This window comes from Ceratotherium simum, chromosome 6 (assembly GCF_057802395.1).
Source record: "Ceratotherium simum simum isolate JZ-2026a chromosome 6, ASM5780239v1, whole genome shotgun sequence".
Classification (NCBI taxonomy): Eukaryota; Metazoa; Chordata; class Mammalia; order Perissodactyla; family Rhinocerotidae; genus Ceratotherium; species Ceratotherium simum.
The window spans coordinates 85090815-85109213 of record NC_141905.1 but is presented as its reverse complement, the minus strand read 5'-3'; the positions used below and the strand labels follow the sequence as shown (position 1 = coordinate 85109213).

The window sequence follows — 18399 nt, the reverse complement described above, 5'->3', positions numbered from 1 at the left end:
TCCCTGATCAGTAAATGAACCCAAGGCTGTGGTGGTGAGAGTGCCAAATCTTAACCACTAGACCACCAGGGCTGGCTAATATTGGTACTACCACAGAATTAATTTTTCAGTGACAATAGAAAAATGCAAACCTTCAAAAGAATACATTAGCTGTAAGTGTCTAGAAACTCCTCCAAATTAGTGTCCCAGATTTGGTTCTCTCTGGCAAGGACTATAAAAATACTTGTGTTTTTTACTGCTTATCTGAACATCTATAAAAGGACGATTGATTTTTCTTTTCAAGAGTTCCACTCAGAAGTACCAGCTGAAGGACCATGCACATAACCTTCCAATACATGATTTGTAACAAATTTCTGGTTCCACAAACATCGTGTGTTAAAAAATCTATTTACAACGCTGCAGGAAGGTGCACATAAGAAAACAGAAGAAAAATCACATTTTTTTTTACCTTGCCTTTGTCAAAGTAGTGGATGATTTCTTGATAGAGCTGCTCCTTCAGCTGTCCCTGCGTTGTCGCCTGGTACCCATCCCGCTGGGTGAGGTGGGCCGCGCACACATCCTCCGACCACTGTGGCAAAAGCAGTGCATGAGTAGTGCCAGGTGAGGGCACGTCCGGTGCTAACACTTGCCTACCCTCGGGTCAGAATGCACAGTGAGCTCCACATTCGGTGCACACACGCGGCCATGATTCCAGGGACACTTGGGGCTGCTGTCATCAGGCTGTCGGGGCCTGGAAATGAGGGCAAAACCTCTGTGCTGAGGCCCCGAGAGGAATGCAAGACAAGAGGGAGGCAAAGCTGGGTCTACATTCATACAGAAGAGAAACCCACCAGATTCTGGAAAGCACAGAATTGTCAGCTTGCTGATAATGCCTTGCAACATCTGGGATGAGTTATGAACCAGGCGATTTCTGGCTGTCTCAAGTGGGGAATCCCAGGGTGCTGGCCTGGGTCTGCGCTGCTCAACATTTCAATCAACAGCAAGAAGGCACATGGATCACACTTACAAGTTGTACAGAAAGGGACTTGATCGGCTATCAAGCTCCTCACAGACTGGGAGGTGTCTTTGTACCATTAGCCCTAGGCACATTGCCTGGCACAGAGGCAGGGCTCGGCCAGTGTTTGTGGAAGTGTCAGTGGACTTATGGTACGAAGGAAAGATGCACAGAGGTCTCAGCAAGCTGGGGAGATGCACCAAAGTGAAGGCAAGCTCACTTGACATGTAAACTCCTGAGCTTAGGCTCAAGAAAGCAATGGCATTAAGTATAGGGCTCAATAAAATTCAATACGTCATGAGGACCTACTATGTGCAAGGCACTAGGACAAAGAAGAGTCAGAAGGTGCCTGACCCAGAGATAGTGCTATTACAAATAGAGCATAATGATATATACTAACACTGCAAAAAAGATTTCATGGGCATTTAAGGGCATTAAGCAAGACTGCACAATGGGGGCTCTGGGGAGACTCCTCAAAGGAAATCGTTAGAATGGGCTTGTTTATCGGTTGGACCAAGGTGGTGGAGCTTGACCTGTTTTAGTCAGTGCAGTGATGGTGCTGCAAAGAAAGCAATGTGCTCCCAGGCTGCCTGGACCAACATGGGGGTGGGGGTGCCCCCATGGACTCAGTGTTGGTCAGGCCACATCTGTTACAACGAGACCAACTGTGGTGCCACATATTGGGGGCGTGAAAAATCAGAAGAGCTAGATAGGGATCGCTGTGGCATAGGGCAAAGGCCCAAAGGGACTGGCCTGCTAAATGAGGTGCAGAAGTCTGGGGAATGTGGCAAGGCTCCTGAAGAGGCTCACATAGCACACGCCGCTTCCCACCTTCCTGAAGCCAAAGGGCCCCGGAGCACCTCCTGCTGGACCCCAGGGCTCCACAGAACAGGGCGCAGAGCACGGGGCCAGAATGGCTCTCCAGCTCTAGGAACGTCAAGTAAGAACGAGAAACCTTTAAGTAGTCTGCACATTTTTTCACCTTAGAGTTAGATTTGTATATCCCGACCACAATTGGAAGTTAAAAACTCATTAATTGTGGAGTTTGCACAACATGGCTAGATTTTTACTTTTATGGGGGACGAAAGTAAAACTTTAGATGATTCTGAAATGTAACTATAATAAATAAACAAGAATTAAAAAATTAAGATTTCAAATAACTTCCTTGGATTTTAAAATCATTTAAAAAATTGAATAGGGAAGCAAAAATTCTCTCTCTCTTCCACCTAAACATTGAGATGAAATAACTTGATTGCTAGGTTAAAGGCTGATGTTTTTATTGCCCTTGCTTTCTGACAAAATATCCTTAACCAAAAAAGAAGATTCCATTTGAGGTGTTTTAGTTAATGAACAAGAATATATTTGTCATACTGAGGAAGAATTTTCATAACAATTCAAATAATGTTCTTTAGTACATTGATTAACCAGCATGAATTCACATTTACAGCAACATCAAAACATATTTAGGAAAAATTGCAAAACATAATGGTGTAAAAGATATGGAGAGAGATTATGTAGCATTCGCCATTTAACTGGAAAATTTAGAGCCCCAGTGGGAAAGATAATACAATTGGGACTATTGATTTGGGTTGTGAAACACACACTCACGTGGTTTGTGACAAACCCCTCTGTACTCAATAAATCCAGGGATTAAATAAACGATAGCTTACAAACACATATATATTTTTTACATTCACATGCACATGTATAAAAGTTTATGTACTATGAGAGAGACAGTAAGAGTGAGTTGGCAGTTTATCAACCTCATTTTAATTTCTCTGGTATAAAAGAAATATCTTCATATTTGCAAAAACGCCTTGTTACAGAAATTTGGGTTTCTAACAAATTAAGGCCATTAGAATTCATAGTGAGACAGCTGGTGTCAGCTGCATGAACTGAAATCTCTATCTTCATAAATTACATTACTTGGGAAAGCTTTATATGTTTCAAAGCTAAACATTCAAAGCCAAAGGGGGACTACTGATGACTACTGATGAGGCATCCAGACTGAGCTAAGCCTCCTCGTGTTTTCTTTGTAATGGACTCCTTTGTTTTCAGGGAGAGGTAAATCTCCATGCTGCAGTGTCTCTGAAGCAGCCTGTGTGTATTTGTTTCACAGGAGCTACTGGAGATTTCAGGATTGGGCCAAAGGCTGGAAGATTCTTGCCAGAGTTTCACTCCCTAACACAGTGTTCTCCTTAATGCCTCTCATCACCCAATAGATATTACTTAGTGCCCATTTTAACATAATCTTATCTGGTTTTCTTTCATTCCATTTTTTGGTGTTTAGGGGACTGGCCTGAGTTTGGAAACAGGAATCCTTGAATGAGCAGTCTTTATGTAGGGTGACTCAGTTAAATTTTAATTCTCATAACTGTTCTTGTTTATCCAGTTGATAATTTTTCAATTTTTTATAAGGGTATCATGGGAAAGATAATCTAATGATTTGCTAAAGTTCTAAAATATAAAACTAGAAGTCGTACAGGAATTCCCTCATTCATCCATCCATCTAGCCATCCACTCACACTTCCATCCATCTCCCCATCCATCCATACATCCATCTACTCAACCGTCCATCCATCCATCCATCCCCCCATTCATCCATCCCCCCATCCATCCATCCATCCATCCACCGACACTTCTATCCATCCACCCACTCACCCACACTTCCATCTATCTATCCATCTACCCACATTTCCATCCATCTATCTTCCCATCCATCCATCCACCTACCCATCCATCCATGCACCCATCCACTTGCCCACACTTCCATCCATCTATCTCCCCATCCATCCATCCATCCACTCATCCACACATCCATCCAGCCATCCAGCCATCCAGCCATCCAGCCATCCACCCAATTATTTACTGAAGATCCACTCTGTATGACTAACTGGGCTGGAACTGGATAATGGGGGAGAGCATGAGTATGTTACTGCAAACAAAAAAAGCCAATGTCAAAAGCTATCTACATAACAAAAGAATCACTGAGAGCTGAAAGTTGTCATGCCAGACCTGTGCTCAGGAGCAACACTCTCCAGGAGAATCAGGCAGGAGGTTAACGTGAACTGATAGATTAACAGGAGATCTCAATGTGAACTCAAGGAGAGAAAAGTCATGATCTGGTCCCTACACTCTTTGCTAAGATTATTAAGGGTATGTCTCATCCTGTCTCTTAGCTGTTCTACCACAGAAATTCCTTCTTATTGATGTCATTCTCCACTATCACTGAGTCCTGTTGGCATGAATAAGAAATCAAAAAATCTAACTCATTGCTAGCTGACAGGCCAATGATCGGTATTTACGGTGGTTAGTGATAACTTGCTTAGTGATGACATCTTGTGAAATGAAATATGCATTCAGTAGGGCCAAATGTATAATCAAAGTACTTCCTAAATATCTTTGTTTTTGTCATTGCATTTAGTCAATATCCATAAAATCTTAAGTTATAGGTTTACTAAAAATTGTCATAGAAAAATCAAATTTTAAATAACCTTATAATTTATAATGACAGAATCATAAAGCTGTGTGGTTAATTTTTATTACCTTCAGAAGCTTTGCGTGGAGAAGCAAGGTATAAGCTGCTTCCGTGTAGTTATCGCACTCTTTGTGTAGGTCACAGAGCTTGTACAAATACCTGAGTTGATAAAAGAGAGGTACATTCATAAAATGTCACCAAATAGTTTGTGTTGAGGATTGCAAGAGCTAAGTTCTACAGTAAATCATATCTATATTTTCTTTCTACAATGTTCACAATTCATGCCTTGAAAACTTTTGGGGCAGAAAGCTCTAAGAAAAACCAACAAGAGTACTATACAATAAAATATTTTTTTAAATTTAAATCATCTCTTTTGAGGACAAAAATGAAGATGGCACAAGAAGGTAGAATTGTACCTCATGGTTTCTCATGCCTTTTCATCTTTACTAGAGTTTTCTTCACACATTTGAAATGAGATTATACAATGTTTGATTGTGATTTCTTATATTTCTATTGAATCCAAATGCACAAAAAAATCCATAAAAATAAAAATCCATAAGAATAAAGATCTCCAATGATCACAGTGAATGTGATCAAAAAAATTTCTCTGCCATAAAAAAATAAAGTTTTTTTTTGTTTGTTTTTTTGTTTTTTTGTGAGGAAGATTGGCTCTGAGTTAACATCCATTGCCAATCCTCCACTTTTTGCTGAGGAAGACTGGCTTTGAGCTAACATCCTCTATTTTATATGTGGGATGCTGCTACAGCATGGCTTGATGGGTGGTGTGTGGTCCATGCCCGAAATCCGAACCTGCGAACCCCGGGCCACCAAAGCAGAGCGCGTGAACTTAACCATTATGCCACTGGGCTGGCCCCCAAAGGTTGTTTTTTTAATATAGAGCAACCTACATCTTAGATAAAAGAAGCCGATTGTTTATTAAATTTATATGGTATATTTTTTAAAGGAGAAAGTAAAAAAATCTTAGAAATCATAAGTTAGAAAATAATGCTTGATATAGTAAGTCCATCATTAAACACTAATGCCATGTGTATTATACGCTTATTCTGGTCTATTCTAAGTGGTAATCTTGCTAAATATTTGACACTGGCCCCTAAAAGCGACCAAGAAGGAGAAGAGATCAATCACAGCCCACCATTCTTAGAGAAAAAGGCAAGTGAAGGAGAAAAATCCAGCAGACAAGACAAGACATGAGAATATGCTGTCAGTTAAAGTAGGAATAGACTGAAAATTATAATATTGCCTATTTCTGATAAGTTAAAACTGGACTTCCCATTTGATCAGATAGCTTACTGTGCAACATTAAAATTTGTGGTGGTGCCTTTTTTCAAAAGGGTCACATGAATCAGTCAGGAGGTACAAAAACCTTGTGAAATAGTCATTTATGGCTTTGCTTCTGAGCTGGCTAAGAATGACCCCCCAGATCTCTGCGTCAGCAGGCACAGCCTGCACGAGGGCTGGGAATACATCTGGAAGCTCCACCAAATTCAGTCTCTAGGCCCCACGATTTCCTACAAGATAAACTCGTGTGGTTATAAAACATTTCTTAGCATGGACTTGACAAACAGCAATTATCATAAATGTGCAGAAGGTGCAGACAAGCATGATGCCTACATACCTTATGTACATTTCTTCTCTTTCAATTTCTTTGTAGAAATTCTGAAAAATCAAACCACAACACTGTTTTAAGAAACCTGTTCTATAAAATGTGTTGCATGCACATCAAAAATTCACGGTGCTTCAATTTGTGTCAAACACAGCCAAATGGAACCAGCTCTTTGGATTAGAATCATAAACTCACATAAAATGCAAAGTCATCTTACACCATCCTTGACTTTTTTAGGGAGGTGATTCTAACAGTTACATTTCCTACACTTTGAACACTGTGATGGCTAAAATCTACTCCTGTCTTCAATTCAAACCAGGTGCTACCCAAAGATATGATATCTTAACCATTCTCAACCATTGTAATCTCATTAGAAGTGAAAAAATATTAAAGATCCCAAATTTGGGAATAAGCATCATCAAAATGATTTAAAGTATACTGGGCCCAGCCTCACCAAGAGCCACAAGAAGGCAACTAGCCACGTGTATTTAAATGTAAAGTAAATTTTGGGCCGACCCTGTGGCTTAGCCGTTAAGTACGTGCGCTCCGCTGCTGGCGGCCCAGGTTCGGATCCCAGGGGCGCACCGACGCACCGCTTCTCCGGCCATGGTGAGGCCGCGTCCCACGTACAGCAACTAGAAGGATGTGCATCTATGACATACAACTATCTACTGGCGCTTTGGGGGGAAAAAAAGAAAATTAAAAAAAAAAAAAGCATATTAAATGTAAAGTAAATTTAATTTAAATTAAATCAAGTTAAAAATTCACTTCCTCAATTGCATTTGCCACACTTTGAGTGCTCAATAGCCATCTGGGGCTAGTGTTACTATATGGGACAGTGCAGATATAGAACTTTTACATCATCACAGAAATTTGTATTGGACAGACGGACCTTCTAAAATATAGTAAGCAAACTCATTGCCACTTAAAAAACACCTCTCCATAAGCAATGATGGAGAAAGTTTAGTTAGCAGATTATAAACAATGGGTTACTTCTATATATTGTAAAATATTTTCCGGGTGAGCATAAACATTTCTATCAAAATTATATTTCTTAATGTGAACATATCTATAAACATCTTAAAATCTTTATCATACATGAGGCACCAAAAAGGTACAGAACAGTCACCTAACAAGGCCTAAGGTATGGAAACACCATGGCCACCCTCCACGTGAAATTTAGCACCTGAAAGCGATGTTAGAATTTTGGAATCGGTGCCTGAGATAACTCGTGACTATCACCATTATAAAGGCATATAATTATCCAGTGAGGCCTGTTTAATTTCATTAGCAAAAAAAGACATTGCTTCCAGAATTGATCTCTCTGAAAAGAAATGATAAATTAGTATAGAAAGTAAGAGGGAGCATCTGAGATTTTGCTGCATCTGAGATTTTAACGTCCTCTGGTTCATATGCTGTGGCGGGTAATGAGGACATTTTCAGCTGACAACGCGGAGCAACGTAACAAAGAGAATCTGCATCAAAGGCAGGGGATGAGCCCTTCACTTCCAACTCTAACGCGCCAGTATTTACAAGCTACGATTTCACACCATCCTCTTTTGCTCTCATATTTTTAATCTTTTCCTAAGCTTTTGATCATTCTCCTTTACAATTTCACAATGGGGGTATCACGCAACCTTCATTCCTCTCTCCGAGATATGGAAATGTCTCCTATTTCCTGCCTGTGCTGAGTTCTGTGCCCTTCCTAGGACTTCAAAACCTCTCTAGAACCAAAGGACACTCATCTCAAATCCCAATTTCTATATAAAACCTTTCTGTTTCTTACATAAAATTCACGCTGCTCTGGCACTCCACTTCTGGGCTCTGCAGGCAGCATCCTGCGCCCCATAGTCCTCTCTCTCAAGTCCCCTGGCATCAGTGCTGACGTCTGTGCCAGGCTCAAAGCTCCGCGGCTCTCTGAGCAACCCCATCAGGACAGGGCCCCCAACTCCACTCAACTACCATGCATGGATCTTTCAGAACTTGGACATTTGCGTTGTATTTCAATTTTGTACTCCTTCATGACTAAAACAGATACTATGATTTCCGGAATTCTAGTCAAAACCACCTTAATTAGCCTTGTAAAGGGGCCACAAAGAGAGTAACTTCTGTTAAATGACAATGATTTTATCCAGTCTTAGAGATGGATATGTTGATGGTTGCATAGAAAAACGAGGTGACACACAACAAAATTATCGACCGGTAATTAAAGATTGCATGATTATGAGCTGACAATGAAATTCTACTTAATTACAAGTGTGCATTTTGTCCGGTGGGAACCATGATCCAATATATATGCAGATGAGCTCACAGGGGTACACTGAGGGGACTTAGGTCTCTGGACAGAGTGACAGCTCCTGTCTCTTATTTTTTTATTTTAATTTGGTTTTTTTTAAGTGCAAGGAAGACTAGGACATTAACGAATCAACACAATTTAGAATGTTCCTCTAACTCCATTTTCAAAAAAAACAACAGCACTGGTTGTAAAGGAAATTTGGCAATGAGCTTAAAAGGCATCAATAAATTCTATGTTCTTTTATTTTATTTTTTGACTTTAGGATTTCAAGGGGATTTCTGCTTAGCGATAAACTGAATACACTTTATATATCTCTGACATATGTTTATACATCTATACGCATATTCATCTCTATGAAACTCTGTTTCATAAGAAAAGTACCAGGAGAAAAGGTAAAAATGGGCCAGGAGATTAAAAATATATTTATATTTTTATTTATATGATTAAATGTGAGCTGGGCAGTGAATATTAAGAGACAGAACCCCTATCTGTAAAAATCCAGTTTTCTTGTTTCTCTTTAATCCATAGATCTATTTTATTTCTTAAATGAAAAAAATTGTGATGGGTTGAGATCCATCTTATCATCCCCAGGAAATGGTTAAGAATAGAACACTTGACTCTTCACGGAATGATTCAGAATGTTCTGAGTTGAAGGAAGTTAATGATGTCAGATCATCTCAGGAATCCTGAGTGTGTGTCTTAGTTAAAAAACCAGCTGGTGCCAACAGCAGTAACAATAGGTAGGCGCCGAGCGAGGCACCATATGAGAGAGGAACACGTTACCGTCAGGAACTGTGATTGTAAGTGTCATTACAAGAGCTTGTTTTCCGACTCTGGATTCTGATTCTGATAAAAGGTCACCTTCAGGGACATCACCATTTCTCCACCAGGTTTCACATCCTGGTGAGCATGAGAGATCTTGCTTAAAACAAACAGTAGTCTCAATCATCAGAGTGGGAAACCTAATAAACATATCAATAATTCTTCCTTCTGGATAGGAATCGGCCTCTTAGATCCCCTTAAAGATCAGAGGGAATGCTAGAAAAGTATGTTCACAGTAGGGAACGATTTTGAAAATGTTTCCATTTCTCTCCCGCAGGAAAATACTGATTTCTATTTCATGTTAACCACACTGGCACCACGAAAATAAATTCCTTTGGACAGAGGCAAGCATGCAGGAAGACAATGAAGCAAGGGCCAGGCTCATTCCTGTGCAAAAGATTGAGGCCAGCTTACCAGGGGCAGAGCTCGCTGCTGCACTACGCACAGTCACTCTACAGGTGAATGTAAAGGCACACAGAGCCAGTAGGCCAGACCTCAGGGACAGATGCCAGAAGCCAGTAATTCCTACAGTTGCCCAAGACCCTTATGATGTACATGCACGTATATTTAGACGTTTCAAGCTCACTGATTCTTTCCTCGGCCGTGTCCAGTCTATCGATGAGACCAAAGGCGTTCTTCATTCTGTTAGAGTATTTTGGATTTCTAGCAGTTCTTTTTCATTCTTTCTTAGAGTTTCCATCTTTCTGCTTATATTACCCATCTGTTTTTGCAAAATGTCTATTTTTTCCATTAAAGCCCTTAGCATATTAATCATAGTTATTTTAAATTCCCAGTCTGATAATTCCAAAACCTCTGCCATATCTGAGTCTGGATCTCACCCTTGCTCTGTCTCTTCGAACTGTGTTTTTTGCCTTTAGTACGCCTTGTAATTTTCTGTGGAAAATGGCTATGATGTACTGGGTAAAAGGAATTCAGTACTGGCGCCAGTGATGGTTTCTGCTCCCATAAGCTATGATTTTCAGCGTCCTCCTATCTCTTCAGTTTTGGGGAGAGCAGTTTCCCCTGTAGATCTAAGAAGAGTTGTTGATTTTAAGTTTGCCAGCTTTTTTCTTGATGTGAGGATGGGAGCGACAACTTCCAAGCTCCTTTTATATGCTGGATCGCACACCGGAAGTCCCCCACATTTTGATTTTTAAGGAAAAGAAAACTTGCTATAGAAAATGTTTATCATTAGCCAACAAAGGTCGCCCAGCCATAGAATGAAGGGGCTGAGACTGCTTATGAGCTGTCAGCTGCAAAGCTCCTCATGGCAAAGCACAGATTGAGTACTGACACTAAAGTGGATGGAAGATGAAAAGACTCTTTTGCTTATTTTTTTAACCCAAACATCTCTGGTGATTTTCTAAAGAATAAATGATGTGTTGCATTCCTCCTGGCACAAAAGTCTCTTTCCATGAGCTCAAAGTACCTACTAGTTCATACCAATGGTGCATATGGAAGTCTGAACAAGCATCTACATGTTGTCCAATGACCAGGTGGTGACATGGAAAATCCAGAAAGTGAAGTAGAAAAAGGAAGGGAAGTATTTTCTGTCATTCCTGCCTCCAGACAGGCAGGGGAAGTTGAGGAAACCCCTGCCAGGGCCAGGACTTAGCTCTTCTCGCTCCTTATAGGAGCAGCAGAGGAGGAAAATGCAGAGACCCTGAAGCCAGATGTGGCAGTCATGTGGCTCGCTTGAGTTTGCCAACCATTTCCTTCAGCTGAGTTCATCATAAAGCTTCCTAAAAGCTCATTGTCCTAAAGCATTTCCTGATGCACCACTACTACATCAGGGAGGGGGTGTCCATAGAACTTGGCCATGTCACAGTGACAGCAGGTGTGCAAGAGGCCTGCTGGATGGCAGTGGTCAAGTTTACCCAAGCCATTTGTTAGCCATGCAGCCATGCATTAGTTTCTTGTGGCTGCTGTAACAAATTACCACAAACTTGGTGGCTTAAAACAATAGATACGTATTCTCTCACAGTTCTGGAGGCAAGAGTCTGAAATCAAGGTGTCAGCAGGGCCACATTCCCTCGGAAAGCTCTAAGGGAGAATCCCACCTTGCCTCTTCCAGATTCTAGTGGCTCCAGGTGTCCCTCGCTTGTGGCAGCATCACTCTAATCTCTGCCTCTGTCTTCACACGGTCTTCTCTGCTGTGTCTATATCTTCTCTTTTTCTGTCTCTTATAAGGATAATTGTCATTGAATTTAGGGCCCACCTGGGTAATCCAGGATGATCTCATCTCGAGATTCTTTTTTTTTTTTTTTTTTTTTAAAGATTTTATTTATTTATTTTTTCCCCCCAAAGCCCCAGTAGATAGTTGTATGTCATAGCTGCACATCCTTCCAGTTGCTGTATGTGGGACTCAGCCCCAGGATGAACGGAGAAGTGGTGCCTCGGTGCGCACCCGGGATCCGAACCCGGGCCGCCAGCATCGGAGCGCGCGCACCTAACCACCAAGCCACGGGGCCGGCCCTCATCTCGAGATTCTTAACTTAATCACATCTGCAAGACGGCTTTTTTTCCATCACAGGTTCTGAGGATGGAGATGTGAACATATCTTCTGGAGGCCACCATTCAACCCACAATAGGACAGGTTTACAATCTCCTAATAATGAAGCACTTAAGACCTATAATCAATAAGAGTGCTACCCTGGTTACAGAATAAGATGGCTCATCATTCTTAACCACAGGAAGAACAATGTGAAAACAACCAGAGGGGAGATGATTTTGCAGACCTGTTTACAGCAGATCTGCAAACAGTTCTTCATTATTCCTTCTCTGCAACAGATGAGGAAACAAGCAAAGGAAGCTGTGTTCTGCCACGGAAAGCTCTGTGGCCAGCTGTCATAAGGCTTTTGAACTTTTTGGTTCAGTTTCTGACTTTCTGTGAAGATTGAAAAATTAATTAACTTTTCACTCACCAGCACGTTGACAGTACAGCTCATGCGATTTTCTTTGTTCTCATCATGCATGATGGTTCTATAATCCAAAAGTCTTTCCATCAGGCGCACAACGAGTTTCACAAAAGTTTCTCCCGTTTTGGCAAGGTATTTGTGCTTCCTGCAATGCTCCAAGAGGCTGAAAAATAATTATACACACCTTGTTAATCACACTCAGAAAAAGAAACTTGACTGAGGTGCAATTTAAAATATTTTCCATTATTAACACATTTTAATTATTTCTGGGCTACAAAGTTCATTGTAGTCTAATTACAGTCTCTATGTCTCTATTCTGACATAAATCTCACTGTTAATCAACACTTACATTTTATCAAATAACACTTTGTACTGTTCATCTCCTCTGCCTCCTTCTACTTCATGATCCAGCTTGGTGATGATCTCATTTTCAAACTATAATTAAACAAAGGAAGCATAAATAATCAGCATGGCAGATATTTCATTTTATGACCTGAGCGTCAACAGTATATACATTGGCGCGAGATCATCGTCAGATAGTTACCCTCCTCCTCTGAAGCCTGATTTCACTTAAGAGTTGCCATCCCTGAACCCCCAGAGATTTCTGACGATCCCATGCCACAGGGGGAATCTTTCATTTCCTTCCCTGGTGAATGGAGCCTAAACATGCATATTCTAATAGCAGGAGCAAGAATCAGAGAAAGAAAGACAAGGAAAACGTAGGAAAAAAATAGTCAAGGAATAACATGAAAAAATGTCTCAAACTTTATCTCTGTGAACAAGGAACATCTAAAACAGCTCGTTGGTTCCTGAAAAAGAACAGATGGTGTTTCACTTGCCAGCAAAGAGTTCTCTGCAATCTGAAAACATCCAAGGGGCCACTTCACTGCCATTCCTCGATGGATCCTAGCGAACGTCTCACTCTGGTTGAAAAAAATATTATGAAAAACCAGAGGAGCAATGTCTCTACAGACAGACCAGCAGACACCTCAAGAAGGTCCATCTCCAGGACTTTCCCTACCTCCCCAAAGCTTCTGATGGGATTTCCAGAGCACAGGGGTGGGCAAGGACCCTCAGAACTGACTGATTGTCTCTCGGATCCATGCTTTTGGGAAAACTCTAAGTTCTAGAGTTTTGGAGATTTTCCAAATCTCCAAAATGTTTTCACAGGGATCATGAGCCCCGTGGCTGATCAGGCTGGAAATAACTACCTCAATAATGATAGATACGCATCCTCATCCTGGCTGCCTAGTCCCCCATCCCTGGCAGAATTCAGAGCCACCTTGGTTCTAGGATTCTAGCCAGGTGAGTGCTCATGTTACAAGGGGGCTCTGCAGTTACCCATTGATTTGGGCCAGTTAGGAAGGAGGGGCTGTGAGAGTGTTAGTTCCCATAGAGAAGGAGACATCCACACTGAGCTGAAAGAAGATGGACAAGGGAGGAACTGAAGGAAACAACAGCTGAATTTAGGGTTCAGAAAGCAAGCACACCATGGCACATATGCAAGGGTCTCTGAGATCCCTTTAAAATATATGCTCAGACACTGCTTTCCTAGGCAACAATCCTCAAGTCCCCCACTATTATTAGGATCCCGTAAGAATTTAAGCTGCGTGAGAGAAAGGATTTTCTTCTCTCTTGGTCACTGCTGTAAGCCGAACCCCTAGAATAGCGCCCAGCGTTGATGCACTAACGGGATAAATGTGCAATGTGCACATAAATTATTGGACAGAGTTGGGGTTCAACTGCAGCTGGAGAGGGCTTAATATGTCAGCAAAGGAGAGAGCCAGCAGGTTGCTAAGACACAACCTGCTCTCTTGGCCACGCAAGCCAAGTGGTGAAGACACTCATGCGAGTGCTGTAGCAGGTACTGCAGGCACCACCCACTGCACTGGGACTCAGGGTGCTGCTGCTGCAGCGGCAGCTGACTGTGGCCCCCATGGCCCCCTGTGAAGCAGAAGGCAAGGGGTCTGGTGTGATCCAGGGAGGAGCCTCAAAGCAGGCACAGACCTGCCTGACCTTGATAGGACACGCTGCCTGAAGCCACAATTTTATCATGCTACAGATGAAACAAAGGCTTAAAACAGCACTGGAGAGAAGTATTGATTCCTGCTTGACATCAAGCACTCAGCAACATCAACAAAGCCGGACCTCAGCGAACCCCTGCTATTTCTCTTCTTGATCTTCTCCATCGTCTCCTCCCCCAATAAACACCCTCTTTTTTTGATTCTGTTTGGCCTGAGAAGTTCAGGGATTTTAGGAACACAGAAAAAGAGATGGTTCTATTGAAGAAGAAAGAATGACTTGCTTTTTTTCACCTGAAGTCTCATGATAATGACTTTTACTATAAAATAACAACCTTTTGATACGAACCCACTATTACTCTGCTTTTCACAGAAAATACTTCTGTAAAAGGGAGTTCTTTTTGGAATCTAACGCAAGGGAGATGGCTTGCTACTAGCCCAAAAGTTGGCGTTTTCAACACAGTCCCACCTCTCAAATAGTGCCATGGTGGGAACGCCAAAGATTAAGTGTTTGGTGCATGCTGATTCTTCAGAACAAATAATTGAGATACAAAATAAGACTGAATTTAATCAAAACACAGGATTCAATTCCACACATCTTTAATGAACATGCAAGGAGGAAGGCATAGAGAATGCAGAAAAACATGCCTGATCCTAACACGGGCAAACATGCAGGCATTTCAAATTGCTCATCACTAGATAATCAGAAGGTGTTTGAACTTGGAGTCTACATTATGGAAATGGCATGTTTTCTCTGCTTCCACGTAAACCTGGCTGTCACAAACAAGGGCAATAAGGAAGCTCCAGCTCCTTAAGTATGCTGCTTATCAAATTTTGACTGATGAATTTAATGTTGTCTAGAAAGAGTGGATGAATGATAAGTCAGAAGAACACAGCTGATTCTAATTTTACTAACCTCTAGTCTAAACTATGTAATTTGCACAAACACCTGGCAATCCTATTCTGTTTATCAGCAAGGATTCAATACCAGAGATCTGCAGCAAGCCTCTAATTCCAGATTCTTCATTAATTTTTGCAGAATATACTAGAATCAATTTGCTAGTGTGCTGTGAACTGTTATCACAATCAGAATTAAACGATCCTGTCCAAATAAATTGGAAAAAGTGCACTTGCTGATAGAGCAGAGCTGGTTTTATAAAAATCATGTTTATTATCTTACTCGTAAATGTACGCTGTCTGGTAATTTGCTACAGGGTTCTCTACGGTTAGGACAAAATTAGCAAGGGTTTACTGCGTTGCTCAAAAGGTGGCAGAGGCTCACTCATGTGATACACAAAATCATTATATTTTCCTCTCTTGTCTGAGTCACCAATATCACTACAAAAATATCCAGAGGGCGTCCAACTTAAAATACTGAACAGAGTATCTCTAAGCATGCAATACCAGCGGCGCTTCAAGAATATGAAACATAAGAGTCCACGTATAAGTATAGGGCTTTTGGAAGGTTGCTGTTAAATTGAACTCAGTGGACCAGGGGGACTGTGCTACCCAACGGGTATTGACATCGCCGTTAATTCAATTACCTTAGAAAGGAACCATTGCTTTCGCCACTCATTGCTACAGATAACCACGGGTTATTAGCTCCAATTTAAGAGATCATGGAGTGAAGGGTGTCAGTAGTGGATAATCCAAAAGCCAATTCTATTTGGTTCAGAATGCATAATTTTTGTTGGGGGTTACATTTACCATTCTTGCTATCATGCATTTATACATGTATAAAACCAGCCCTGCATTTTTCAGGCATCCAGAAACACATTTATAAAAGAGACCTGGGGTTATGTTGGAGCAAGGTAGGAAGCTGGATCATGCTGGAAAGGTTTGCACAAATAACTCAGCACATCGAGGAGTGCTCAGAGGTTTTCAAGAGCTGAGTGAAAGCTGAAATCTAGGAACATTATCTGCTAAGAATATTAGCAAAAGGGTTTCTTTGACCCTTCTCCAAAAAATCCTCAGTAAACTGTTGCACTTTGCCCTGTACTGCTCTACTTTCTCCTGTTTTCCAAGAAAAACTACTCACAAGATTCTGGAGGTAGGACCATGGTTGGAGACCACGCCCTGGTATAGAGAGCTCCAAAGAATTAGATTCTCTTTCCTTCTGCACCTCCAAATGGAAATGGACCAACCCAATGGAACTGCAGAACCATGTCCCTTCTCTTTAGCATTACAGGAGAGGTGGGTGGGAGAAAGCCACTTAATAGTATCTGCGGGGAAAACACAGCCAAGGAGAAAGAACTGGCCCAGCAGAGAGCAGCCTGGCACTCCGACACCCCTGGGGCTCTGGGCGCACATGTTGACATCCGAAAAGTACTGATCCCCCCCGAATCTATCACTCAGCCTTTAATCCCTGTGCTCAGACACACTAATATTTTTAGGTATATTGCTTTCCTCTTGTGTAACCTCTCTGAAAACTTAAATACACACTCAATTAATCTCTGGTACTCAATAGCCCACATTCTAAAATCTGCACATCCTTCTACATCCAACAGGCAGGCAGCTCGCTGACCTTGGAGCTTTCGTGAAATACTCATGAGTATACTCGTGAATACTCTAGAGGCCCCAAGGCCCCATACCAGTAGTAGCCTGGCTGGGGAACTGTTTTGTCTGCTGCCTGGCCGCTACACCTGGCAACGCCTCAGACAGGTGCAGCTGCTCCCCATTTCTACACGACCCAGACCAAGGAGTGACTTCTGGGCTATATGCAATGACATTGGACTCCAGGAAAATGCCCTCAGTGTGAGTCCTGTTTAATTTGGCTAAAGGAGATTATGAAAGTTTGGGCATCTCTCTGCTGGAGGGCTTTTAAGAAGAGAAGTCAATGTAATCAGAACTCCTGGCGTCCAGGGTATTAGTTTCCATGTTCTCTCAGGCTGCTTTTGGGGCTGGAATTCAATGGAATAAAAGCCTAATTCTCGTGCCATTTTTCCCCTTTAAGCATCCAAAACAATAGAATCAAGTATTATTTTTAAAAATGAAAGCAAAAATAAAGAAACCAACCAACAAAATCCCAGTGAATTGAAGAATAAACAAGATAAAATCACCACCAAACTTATTCACATTCATACTACAGTGCAAAATGTATTGGCTTTCCCACCAAGTGGCAGAAGCTGCCAACATCCACCTGGGTTATTCAATTATTTGCTTAAGGTTACCAGCACTGGCAGGAGGAAGAGATTATTCAAACAGGAGCTCAGAAACATCGCAAACACAAAGATTACTCATGTTCTAATATCGTTACAACTAAATGGGAATTTCTGGAAGTTGTGGAGCATTTTACTGACCCTCACAAAGATGACAGAAAATAGCTCCAAGATTGAAAACATTATTTTACTGTGGAGGCTTTTCCATTCCATTTTTATTAATGGTATATAGCCCATATGGTAATTTGCTGCAATTCTCAGCTGTTAGTTCTGTATTTTCCAAAGATATAACAAATGGAATTCTTTAAAAAGGTGCCAGAAGAGAATTTAAAGGTATGCTTTTTTATGAAGCAAAATCCAGTAAGGCTGAGACTCAGAATGGTATTCATTTAGGGGCAGGGGACTCAGACAGATGGGGGAGAGATTAGTTTAAGGCCAGGTGAAGACTCATCTTGCGGTAACGTGGCTCAGCCAGTCTACATAGATGATATAAGAGGCACCAAGACGATGATGCTTGCAAATCGCTCCATGCTAACTTGCCAGATCCTGAAATCTTCACACATAGGATTTCTCCTTTGACAAAAAAAAAAACAAGATTTCCTGAAGTCCGCCATTCCAGTGTAAACATGCTTCTCTGGGATTGGGGTGGGGTAGGTGAGGACAGAGGACAGTGAAGACAACAGCAGGGATGACTTGAGGAGTGGATGAGTTGTAAGGAAAGCGAGCAGAGAATGTGTGCACTGGGACTAAAGGAGAGGAGAGAAGCAGTAGAAGGGACAGTTTAGGAGATCCATATCATGGAAGATTCTTAGGGCTGGAAGAGTCAGGATGGCCAAGAGCAGCTTGAGTGTTGGAGGCACTCAGAGAAAAGAGAAGTAGAAAAGATGAGAAATGGGCTTTTGTTGAGTGGAGACTCAGAACAGCTGCATGGACAGGGCAGAGGAATCATACGGGAGCATAGAGTGATGACGGAGGGTGGCTAGATTCCCTGTGGTCAACAACGGCCACCACAGGGCAGGGAGGGGCCACCCATGAGGGGCACAGCTAGAGTGGACATCAAGCTGAGGTTCACGGATGTGCTCTTGCCT

At 41.7% G+C, this 18399-nt stretch overlaps 1 protein-coding gene across 3 annotated transcripts in view; it reads right to left on the bottom strand.

The window, feature by feature from the left end:
* Nucleotides 1-18399, bottom strand: part of DOCK1 (dedicator of cytokinesis 1) — a 505015-nt gene that overhangs the window by 59003 nt on the left and 427613 nt on the right. For all 3 annotated transcript variants that reach the window (XM_014794062.2, XM_014794063.2, XM_087432851.1), the window contains 5 exons: nucleotides 12482-12567; nucleotides 12139-12295; nucleotides 6109-6149; nucleotides 4541-4631; nucleotides 449-568 (listed from right to left, as the gene is read on the bottom strand). In XM_014794062.2, coding sequence (XP_014649548.1) covers nucleotides 449-568; nucleotides 4541-4631; nucleotides 6109-6149; nucleotides 12139-12295; nucleotides 12482-12567 — 495 coding nt within the window. The remainder of the gene's footprint in view (nucleotides 1-448; nucleotides 569-4540; nucleotides 4632-6108; nucleotides 6150-12138; nucleotides 12296-12481; nucleotides 12568-18399) is intronic.